This window comes from Lactuca virosa, chromosome 8, assembly GCF_052849685.1.
Source record: "Lactuca virosa cultivar CGN04683 chromosome 8, Lactuca_virosa_CGN04683_v6, whole genome shotgun sequence".
Classification (NCBI taxonomy): domain Eukaryota; kingdom Viridiplantae; phylum Streptophyta; class Magnoliopsida; order Asterales; family Asteraceae; genus Lactuca; species Lactuca virosa.
This window is the reverse complement of record NC_136433.1, coordinates 188895433-188907717: the sequence shown is the minus strand read 5'-3', so window position 1 is coordinate 188907717 and position 12285 is coordinate 188895433. Positions and strand designations below refer to the sequence as shown.

At 36.5% G+C, this 12285-nt stretch overlaps 1 protein-coding gene across 1 annotated transcript; it reads right to left on the bottom strand.

The window, feature by feature from the left end:
* Window positions 1–237: 237 nt before the first annotated feature.
* On the bottom strand, window positions 238–1915 carry LOC145128595 (UPF0481 protein At3g47200-like). Its single transcript, XM_079063407.1, has 2 exons — window positions 1825–1915; window positions 238–1735 (listed from the first exon to the last, which is right to left on the bottom strand). The coding sequence occupies exon 2, from the start codon at window positions 1693–1695 to the stop codon at window positions 382–384; it is 1314 nt and encodes a 437-aa protein (XP_078919533.1). The 5' UTR covers window positions 1696–1735; window positions 1825–1915; the 3' UTR covers window positions 238–381.
* Window positions 1916–12285: the final 10370 nt, after the last annotated feature.

Below are 12285 nucleotides of genomic sequence, written 5' to 3'. Positions count from 1 at the left end.
AAAAAGCAAAATATTTTGTTACTCCTTGCCATATAGGAGGAGTGAATTAGTTGCAAAAAAAATTGAAGAGCGGGAAAAACAATCGAGCTGGGCTTTCTCTCACCCACCAAGCATTTGGTGAAAAGCTCCACATGTTGAGGGGAGGCCGGGAGGGGGTGGTATATGGTGCACTTGGTGAGCACTTACAGCACTCACTCCCTTCATCCCAAAGAAATAGTTTAATAGCATTGACATCAATTTAGCTCAACATTGAAACTGAAATTCAGGATGAAAAACATGGATGATTAATTTTCTAAAGACAGAGATACGAATAGCATAAAAGAAAAACAAATGTCGAAAATCAATTGTTGGTTGCCTCATTAGCTGAAAGCAACTATGGTACTATATGGCGTTAACAGTATAGATGGTCTGAACCACTGTAAGCGCAAAGAGGACGATTGCAGCAACTAGAGCAATCATACTCCATGGACTACTAAAATATGTACGCTTCAAAGCCGCAATGTTTTTGGGCCAGTAACTATTGTAGTGCCTATCCATTTCACGCCAGTCATCAAAGTAATAGAACCTTCTGAAGGGAAGTTCTTTGCAAAGGCTGTTGATCATATCTGCAGCCTTTTCATTTGAACCTAAGTGGTTGACAACGACTTTTGACTCTATCAACTTAGCAATGTCTTCTTCAGTATCGACAAGCATATCCATGGCAAGGGCATATGATGTCACATAACCACATGTTCTATAAGAGGAAGATGACTGCTCGTAAGCAATGAGGTTCCTTAAAATCGACTCTGTAAAGTTGTCAATACGCAATACTGGCATTCTGAGAGTAGGCTTATCCTGACTCCATGAAAAGCAGTTAAACGCCGTAGATGATTGAAAGTTAATTGTCATTGCCCATCTTGCATCTATATTAGGCTTAAAGATCACACCTGCCCTCTCCAGTTCTACAGTCGTGTGCATTGCTACACTTGGTAATCCTTGTAAAGGAGAATATTCTTTTGATGGCCGGCAACATTTTTCAAGAAAGCCAAGAATATGATCATCAGGTTCTATAGGGTAACTACATCGAACTGGTATGTTTGTTTCAAAAATGTTGAAAAATTGTACAAGGTGGAGGATGAGGCCAGCAAGATATGCTTTTGGTTCAGATGTCAAAATGGTGGAGTCAAAGATGTCTTGTAGAATAAAGAAAGGGATCTGGTTTTCGAACAGCATGAGGTCATAAATTATAGATGAGGCACGCACGAAGGCTACTGCTTCATCGCTGGAGTTTGTAAGCACACGAATGAATTGGAGTATGAAACAAGCGTCGATAACCATCATTTTGGCAAGTTCATTATCATTGTATTTTTCGATCTTTATATTGTCATAACATGCCCTGATTCGGGCTGTTGTTGCAAGCACTTTCTGCACACATTCTTTTAGCGTCTGATTGGATGAGCGACGAGGAGAATTCAATAGATCAGAGGCATGCATCAGTTTCTGGTGTTCAAATGCTTGTAGAGTTTTGTCTTCTCTGTGAAGAGGTCCAATAGAGACCACCCGAGGGTCGAAAGAAGTTGGGCTGATATCTCGGCGTCCACTAGGAACCATATCAATAAATATTGGAATTAGTGGAAAAGCAGATGGTGAACTATGTACAGAATCAAAAAGACCTTGTACGTCTTCAACAACGATATCTACATCTCCGTTTGCCATATTGAATTTTAGCTTGACTTAATTAGTTCCTCTGGTAGAACTAAAAAAATGGAAAAATTGTAAGAGAGTACATATCTATATATAGTCTGCTATTCGGAATTTGTGATGTAGATGAGGATGCAAACGTACCTTCTAGACTGTAAATCCCACTACTAGTTCTAGTGTTCAACTTTCACCTTTGATAGAATGATATTATGGGTCTATAGTCCTTCAAATAGACTATATCAGATGAATAATGCGCGAATTTTAAAAGATTAAAAGCACGACCATAAACTCTGCTATATTTCAAGTTGGCATTTTTTATTTGACAATTTCCGAAATTTACGTGTTTGTTCTTATGTTATATGAGCTGGAATCCAAAGTTTTCTGTCATTTAATAAAGCAGGACAAGGAGTTTTATTCTGAAATAAAACTTAAACTTTTTAACTCCTTTTAAAATGTATTTCGTCAATTATATAACATAAAATATTGAAATGTTGCTATATATACTCTAATTAAAATAGTATGCTGGATTAGAAACACGACAACTTATATAGTAGTGTGGTCCCTTAATATAATTTTTAATGCTGCATATTTTTTTATAATATAGAACATAGAATCTATTAAAATACTTACACATTTTACGTCATATATTGTTATTTTTAACTCTTAAAAAAATATAATAACATATCTATTTGATGAGGGCTTTGTTAATTTCCCATGCCCTTACATTCATCAAAACTATTTATAGAAAATCCTAAGCATCATATTTTATTACAAGGATATGTGTTGTGCATGTCATAGTCTTAACCTTATGGTTAATGATATGGCACTCCCTTGTGGAAATTATTTTTAGGTAATGTTCCAACTTTAACTTTAAAATCATTATCTAATACTCGTTGGGAAAATATGATTGAAAGTATAAAAACAATTAGATTCAAGTTCCTCAACTAAGATTTGCTTTGCTAGAATTAAGTAAAACATGTGATGACCCAAAATAAAAAAGTGAAACTAAATTTTACTTAAATCTTTGGGAAATACGAATTTTTACTTGGTATGGTTACTTGGTATGATGTTTTATTTGTTGTTAATATGGTAAGTAAAAAAGTTGCAATCTAAATCTATTTGTATTGATAGTACTTACCCAAAGTTGTAATATTATGTATAGAAAAAGATATCTTAGATAAAAACGATCTTCGTATATTATTAATGATTTTGCATCTAAAAGTGCTAGAAAAAAACTTTTCTTTAAATTAGTTGTTTTTTTGTAATATTGTGGTCATATTTGTGTTCTTTAATATTAATAGTGAGTTTTGTGAGTTTTATAACAGTGTGTTTATTTTCGATTTAATTTTTTTTATATTTATGACTTTATGGGTTTCATTTGTTCTTTTCACCCTGGGTCCGCTAGTGTGAAAAGTGTTTGGCTTTATTTAATCATCATATAAACTGAAACGCAAGAAAATATAATCTTGAATCGCTCACCGGAGAAGATTAAACAGTAGGGTAGATCATGATACTAGGTTTCGTTGTAGGCCCATCGACATTTATTTATTAGTTTTTAGGACACAATTAATATACTATTTAATTTTCTCTTTATTTAAAATATATTACAATTTATTCTTTTTGTAATCATTTTTGTCTTTATTGTAATACTGCATATCAACTTTGGTACAAATATTGGTGCTTTTAACATCATTTTGTTAAATTTAGCAGCGATAAGAGCAATTAGCGGTGGCTGAAAGTGATAAATGGAGTGAAAATGTTTGCAGTCATTTTTTTAGGGTATTAGCGGCAATTTTGTTGCTGCCATTGTTGTCGCTGCGAATAGTACTCTTGTACAATAATTGAAACCTAGTCTTCGGACTCTGAATCAATGTAGGGGGTGCTCTTTGTAACTTTCCCTTGGATCGTGGTTTACCACCATTAGCAGTGAACCCAATAGCGACGACACCAAAACACGAAGTTCAGTTGTCGTAGCTAATAGTGGTGTTGCCACTAATGGCATATTTTCTTGTTGTGATTTTGACAATAGACAAGTATAGTTTTCTGACAAGAATAAAAGATTTCATTAAGAAATTGGTAATCCAAGAGCTTTCAGAAACAACATTAGCAAGTCTATGGTATTCGACCTCAATGTTGGAATAGGAGATCGTCGTTTGTACTTTAGAAGACCATGAAATTAGGTTGTCCCCTAGAAAAAGACAATAGCTAGAAGTGGATCTCCTAGTATTGAGGAAGTCCACCGAGTCAACATCGATGTAGGTAGTAACTTGAGATGATGGAGACTTGTGGATTGTAAGGTCGTAGTGAATCATGCGCTTGAGGTCATCAAGAATGTGTTTTAGTGTAATCCTATATTATCTTATTAGAGGAATTTCGGCTGCTTGCATGTTTGTTTTTCCACCATTACAAGAAAAACTTTGAGATGATCAAAGAATTGATCCTTCGACCAGAGATAGTAAGGACATACCTTTCGTGAAGCATCGTCAATGTATGTCACGGAATACCTGCTTCCACCAAGTGATTCTACTTCAATGGGTCCACATACATCAAAGTGGACATGGCTCAACAACTTGAAGTGGTTCTTTCTCGTTGAGTTAATGGAAATTATACGTTGTTTCCTAAATAGACAACATTCATAGGGATCTAGGGCAATATCTTTTGACATTGTAATAGACTCATTATTTGGGTCAATCCGTTTATGCTCATGTGGCCTAGTCTTTTATGTCAATAGTTTGGTGACGTCTCTTCTTCAACAACAGTGAAACTTGACTGAAGCAACTTTACAGGGGTTTTATAAAGTGAATTATAAATTTGCACCCTCACAATGACCATAACACCTTTAAAAACTTTCGGGTGCCTTCTTTGAATTGATTATCATATCCTGATCGTCAAGAGCTCCAACAGAGATAATATTCATTCTCAGCTTTGGGACATGTCAAACATCTTGCAAACCAATGTACACCCAACATCAGTCTTTTTTGTATATCGCCAATGTCGAAAATTCTTGAGAAACTAGTGTTTCCCATCTTCACAGCACCATGGTCTTCGGGTTTATAAGTAGTGCATAAATCTCGGTGAATGGAATGATATGATGCAATTATCAATCATCCAGTCATCATAATGAGTGCCAACATACATACATGCTTCCTCCTTATATATAAAACAGGAATGTATTGTGGTATGGTGATTATAATTTCACCATTCTCCTTGCGTGAACTTTGTCTCGTCTTGGGTTACTCTTGTAAAAACTTTCGGCAATCACTATTTTTGAGGCCATAACAATTACAATGATTGAAATAGCCCTCAAACCATGTATTTGTGGACTTAATTTGTTCTCATGTTTTGCTACGATCTTTGGATCTTCCTTTACTTTAACCGTGTGTGCCTCTACCTCAACACCGATCTCTAACTTCGGTTCAATCTTCGCCTCTTCTGTTGTTTTTTGACACAAAGGAAAATGATTGTTCTTTAACAACTTTTTTTCCTTTTGCATTCCTTATTCATTAGGGTGTTTGTAACCATCTTCATTGTCACTTTTCCACCGAGGGGGAAATTTGACAACAAGCATCTCCCTATGAGCAGGTAGAGAATTGAAGACCAATATGGCTTGTTCGTCATCTTTGAGAACGTAATCAACAACACTAAGTTGGTTTATGTGATCATGGAACTGTCATGTATGCTCGGTTATGGACGTACGGTTATATGAATTGTGGTTTACTAGGTTCCTCATTAGCATGGTTTTGTTACCTACTGTATATGCATAATATATATTCTCTTAAGCATCTCTCAGAGTTTGTATGTGTCTATCTCTTGAGAGACATGATGAAAAATGTTGTGGTCGATCCACTGTCGAATTTGCGACACCATTTTTTATCTATTATCGTCTCAACATCATATGTATATGGGTTAAGTTTGACACATTTTTTTTCTTGAAGGATCTGCTAAATCTTTTAGATTCAGCAAAGCTTCCATCCTTCGCTTCCACGTGTTGCAATTTGTGGGCGTAAGTCGAAGCATCATAATCATACTTGTAGATTCAATAAAATATGCTTGCAATTACTTTTACAAAACTTTAAAAGAAAAATTAAATAAAACCGAGCTCTTAATTGAATTTAGAACTCTCAAAATGGTAGCATAGATTTTTTCGAGGTCAAAATACACTTTTTGAAAATGTTATGGAATTATGGGCTAATTTGTAACCTTATAGAAGGATGGGGGCTAATATGTAATTTGATAAACAAGTGGGACCAAACAGAAATATTTCCGCCATACAGGGACCTTTATAAAAGTTTCATACATACAGGGACTAAAATGGGCATTTTTATAAATAAAAGAAAAGAACATGTTTTAAAAATTTTAGAACTTCAGGGGCCAATTTATAATTTTCTAGAACTCTGGTGAGTGACATCATCATTGATGACTTCACTTCATCTTATTAGGCGGACTAGTTTTTTAGACAAAATTTTGACTACCTTTAACCAATGATTTGGGGGCTTCTGGCGCTCCAAAAATAACGAAAAAAATATATCTAGAATTCATGAAACAATACCTTTCTAAACATATCTGTAGAAATCAATTTTGAGACAAAAATATTTCGACCAAAAACTAAGATATTTTTGAAAAATTCCCTAGACACCAAACTAGGCTTTAATATGTTAGGATCTGAAAAATCTTCTATTGAAGAGAAGCACAAAATTACAATAGGAGGATGTAACGTCCGTCTCCAATTCCCGATATGTAATTCTTTTTAAATGTTAATTAATAATAATAATAATAATAATAACTGAATTTATATGTCTAGGGTCCAAATTATAATTTTCTGAAATCTGATTTGCTAAGGCAATTGATTTTAGGGTAGGATATGACATTCTTCCAAACAAGAGGGACCAGAACTGCCACAATGAGAATCCCATGTCTTCTTCATCCCCCCTGTTACCTGATGTGGAAACTTCTGCATATTTCTCTTCTCGTAGCCTATTAAAATCTACATTCTTGAAAGGAAATGGATCCCTAACCTCTTTACACTTAAAACCGGATTATATGAGACCATCTCCTTTGCCCTTCTTTTTCTTATACCGAGAGAGAGAGAGAGAGAGAGAGAGAGAGAGAGAGAGGTGAGAGTAAGAGTTCGTCGGTTAGGGTTCTAAGTGAAGAAGCGATTGTGCAGCTCAATCAAAGCCATCCCTAACGTATGATTCAATCCCACTTCATCTTTAATGGCATCCTAGACCCATTCCTGGTACTCTAGTGGCTGGAGGAGCCTCCAGTAACCTTCTACGGTCGAGAAACCACTTATTTGCGGGATTTCGGTTTTTCAAACCATTGTTGTTGAGTTGGAGGGTTCTAAACTCTTTTTAATTGTCTCAAATTATGTTTTTTTAAGTCCATTTACACTTTAGCTCAAGTGTAAGCAGCTAGAATCATGAAAAACACCTCTAATTAAAGACTTTGAAATTCTCATTAGCTTTCGTATTTCGGTATTTTTCTTCAAAAATGTTTTCCGGTGATTTTCATGAGTTCTAACCAAGTTTGTGTAGGAAAATTAGGGTTTTTGGTGGAGATCTGGATACCAACTTGGATCGTGATATCACTTTCCGAACCGATATTTCTACCCTATGCCTGCGTTACAAGAAATTCAGCCTAGGATAATCCAAGTGGACACTTACGTTTCTAGGCACAAAAAACGTAAGCCAATATGCTAGAGGATTCTGTGATAGTATGATGAAAAACGAGAGCTTAAGATCGTAACCCTCTTTTGTAGAGGAAGAGCTGTTTATATATTAAACAAGATTAGGGTTTCATTAGGGTTGGGCCGTCATTATTTCCTTTGGAAGCAAGTAATATTAATCCGGATTTAATGAGGATTTAGGGTTACCAAAACTAACGAGTTTCGTTAGTTTTACCATAATCACCCTCAAGAAATTGACTTTTCCACTATGTTCCCATATGTAAAATTCGGTGAGGTTTTGGGGCTCTGTCCCTTGGACCCCGTTAGGGGCGCTGCCCCTAGACCCCGCCAAAGGGGCGCTGCCCCCGGACCCGCGACTAGTCGTCGAACCGGCTTCTAATTCGATCTTATACATGCGTGCACTCCGCACAACCCCATACATATATTAGAGTACAAATTATGAAGCCCCTTAGCTCACATGTTAATTCTAGTTACTTAAAATGACATGGTGACACTAAAATCACCAACATTCCTCCCCCATTTTAGTGTAACCCTTGATAAAACATAACCTTATCAAACAAACCAAACTAGTACATAATGAAAATATCGAAACGACTGAATTTCCACTTAGTATCATACATTTGCAAATACTCGAGAATGAGGGTGTTCTAAGAATTGAACCCATCAACCCATTTGAATACCAGAAAGTAAAATACATACTAGTTTATTGAATTTCTAGCATAATACAACTTGACACTATTATAAAGCTGTGTGTCCCAATCCTCTCATGATCGTATCAAGGTTAAGTCTACAACCTCTTGAAATGCGGCTACACTTCACAATCACGTAGGTAACTCCTTTCCATGTATCTGCACATACATTTATCAAAGGAATTATTAAGAAGTTAAACTTCAACCTGGCTAACTTGCAGAACCGAACACATACCTGGGATGAATACTTCATGTGTTCCAATCTATAAGTATGAGCATTCCACATTGAATTCAACTCCTAACATTATATTAGGAGGGAATTGGGTGTCTCATCATTATAGAATTAAATGGACATTAATCCTATCCCGATTACAGACTTGTGCACTAAGTCTCTTGTCAGACCTTTAGTCAAGTGATCTGCCAAATGTTGTTGCGATTTCACAAACTCAACTGAAATCACACCATTCATGATTAGTTCTCTAATCATACTATGTCTAACACCTAGATGTCTAGACTTGCCATTATAAACCTGGCTATATGCCTTAGCCAAAGCAGCACTATCACAAAGGATAGAAATAGGTGCTATCGGTTTAGATCACAAAGGAATCTCATAGACTAAATTCCTTAGCCACTCTGCTTCTTTACCAGCAGCTGCTAACGCAACAAACTCAGATTCCATTGTCGAGTTTGTAATGCAAGATTGCTTCTTGGAAGCCCAAGAAATGGCACCTCCCCGAAGCAAGAATACCCAACCAGAAGTTGAGGAATGGTCCTCCATGTTGATAATCCAACTTGCATCTGAATGACCTTCTAAAACCGAAGGACTCCCCAAATAATTCAAACCATAATTCATGGTTCCCTTGAGATATTTAAACACTCTATTCACTGCTTGCCAATGTTGAGCACTAGGATTGCTAGTGTACCTGCTCAACTTACCCACAACAAAAGCAATATCAGGTCTGGTACTTGTCATGGCATACATCAAGCTACCAATAGCCTTAGAGTATTCCAATTGTGAAATGGGAACGCCATTATTTGGCATTAATTTCACATTTGGGTCCATAGGAGTACTCATAAGAGAACACTCGGTAAAATTAAACTGCTTGAGAATTTTCTCAATATAATGACTTTGAGTCATTACCAATCCTTTGTTCATCCTCTTAATTCTTATTCCAAGAATTACATCAGCCTCTCCTAAATCTTTCATGGAAAACTTGGATGATAACAATTTCTTTGTTTCATCCACTTGATTTTGGTCGGTACCAAAAATCAACATGTCATCTACATATAAGCAAATGATCACTCCAGCTCTAGTAGCATCATTAAATCTACTATAAACACATTTGTCACATTGGTTTGTCTTGAAAACAAAAGACAAAATCACCGCATCAAATTTTTGATGCCATTGTTTAGGCGCTTGTTTCAGCCCATACAAAGATTTGACAAGTTTACAAACCATATGCTCTTTACCGGGCATAATGAAACCTTCTGGTTGTTTCATGTAAACTTCCTCGTCAAGATCACCATTTAAAAATGCTGTTTTCACATCCATTTGGTGAATAACCTGATTGTGGATACTTGCCAAGGCAACCAATAATATAATAGTAGAAATACGTGCAACTGGAGCATACGTATCAAAATAGTCAATATCGGCTTTTTGTCTAAAACCTTGAATGACTAACCAGGCTTTGAATTTGTCAATAGTCCCATTAACATTCATTTTCTTTTTGAAAATCCATTTGCAACCGAGTGGTTTAGAACCTGGAGGCAAATCAGACAACACCCATGTGTTGTTCTCAAGAATTGATGACATTTCATCATCAATTGCTTCCTTCTAAAAGGCATTATCACGAGACTCCATGGCCTCTAGATAAGTCTTAGGATAATCTTCAATACTATAGCAATAAGAGTATTCAAGATTAATTTCATCCCTTGAACCTTCCACCAAGTACAGTTGGAAGTCGGATCCAAAAATTTTCACAATATTGCCTCTTTTACTTTTACGAAGCTCTTGTGGTTCTTGCACATTACCACCATCTCGACTTTCTGAATTTAGCTCTTTAAGAGAACCAAAAGTCAGATCCTTAGGCCTTTGAATCGATGAAAACCGCATCTCATCAAAAATTGCATCTCGTGATTCGAAAACAGTGTTAACCGAAATCGAATCATTAGGTTCTATTACATAAAACCTATATGCCTTGGAATGTTCAGCATATCCAATGAATATACAATCAATTCCACGTTCTCCCAATTGCAATTCCACCTCGGTTTTGTATATTTTGAATTTATCTAAGGCTTCATCCTTAGAATGCAACAAATACACATAGCAAAACCGAGTGCAGTCATCAATAAAAGTGACTACATACTTTTTATTCCCCAAAGAAGGAGTGGAATGAAAATCACACAGGTCACTGTGTACAAGTTCCAAAACAACTGAATTTCTAGTGACACTAGGAAAGGGCTGTTTTGTCACTTTTGTAAGCATGCATGTTTTACATTTATCAGATGTCATACCAAAAGCTGGAATTAATCCATCTTTTGACATCTCATGCATCCTTCTAAAGTTGACATGACCTAATCTTACATGCCAAAGCATAGATTTATCAACATTAGAAGCAGAAGATACAAATGCAGAATTCTGAACAGGTCATAATTTGTCAACAATATTTAAACGAAACATCCTATTATTTAAATATCCAAAGCCAATAAACATTCCACCCTTAGACAAAACAAACTTATCCGACTCAATAACTTGTATATAACCAGTAGAATTCAAGAAACTAGAACTAACAAGATTCTTGCGAATCTTGGGAACAAACAAAACATCAAATAACCTAATTGTCTTTCCAGAAGTAAATTGAAGACACACGACACCTAAACCACAAATAGGAATAAAAGAATCGTCTCCCATTTTCAGCACCGATCCATCTTCAAGCAGAGTTAGTGTTTCAAACATCCGTTTATCCTTGCATACATGGTTTGTTGCTCCGGAGTCGATCCACCAAGCAACATCATCATCCTGCACATAGAATGATTCAGGGATAAATGAAACAAAATAAACATAATTCTTATTAGAATTATCAAAGTTAGTCAAAAACTGACCTCCTTTAACTTGGGCCGAAGACTCGTTCACTTTTCCATTGGCTCCACTGTTTCCAGCACCATTGTTGCCCAAATTCACACGACAATCACGCTTGCAATGCCCAACTTGATTACACCTCCAACAAACCAGATCCTTTCTCTTTTTGTTGGAGTTACTTGGGACATGTTCCTGCTTACGTTTGCCATGTCCTTTGTGGTTCTGGTTCCTTGGTTTGTTTTCAACCATATGAACCGAGGGCTGTCCAGGTTCAACTTTTCCTTTGGGTTTTTCAGATTTGTCACTTTCTTTCGCACGAAGAGATTCTTCAATACGAATGTGACTAGCAAGTTGAACCAATGACAGTTCCTCCTTTTGATGTTTCAAGTTATGTTTGAAGTCTTTCCAGGACGGAGGGAGTTTGTCAATGATAGTGGACATAACAATGGATTCATCCATATTCATACGATGCAGTTTAAACTGACCATATATGCCAAGGAGTTCATTGTACTGTTCAGTGACAGACCTTGAATCTTCCATCTTATAATTATTAAAGTCACTGACCAGAAACTTCTTTCTAGAAGCATCCTCAGTAATGTATTTCAGTTCAAGAGTGTCCCACCACTCCTTGGCACACAAGGCTTCACTATGGATATCAAACAAAGCATCAGACATACCGTTCAGAAGGTGACCTTTGCAGATGTAGTCATCATTGTCCCACTTCTGTCTCTTTCTTGTCTCTTCAGCCGCCTCAACAACACCTTCCTCAGGCTCTGCTGGTCTAGGAGTAGTCAGCACGTACGATGCCTTGAGAGTAGTCAGCTTGACGTGCATCTTCTTCTTCCACCGCCTGAAGTCAACACCTTCGAACTTCTCCAGCTTTGCAAACTTAGTGGTCATCTCACGGATTGAGTCACCCATCTCCAGAAACAGGAAATATCAGTTCGATTGTAGGAAAATTAGGGTTTGTGGTGGAGATCTGGATACCAACTTAGATCGTGATATCACTTTCCGAACTGATATTTCTACCCTATGCCTGGGTTACAAGAAATTCAGCCTAGGATAATCCAAGTAGACACTTACGTTTCTAGGCACAGAAACCGTAAGCCAATATGCTAGAGGATTCTGTGAAAGTATGATGAAAAACG

Excerpts from the sequence above, each read along its gene's own strand:
- LOC145128595 (XM_079063407.1), bottom strand. The coding sequence starts at position 1,695 with ATGGCAAACGGAGATGTAGATATCGTTGTTGAAGACGTACAAGGTCTT.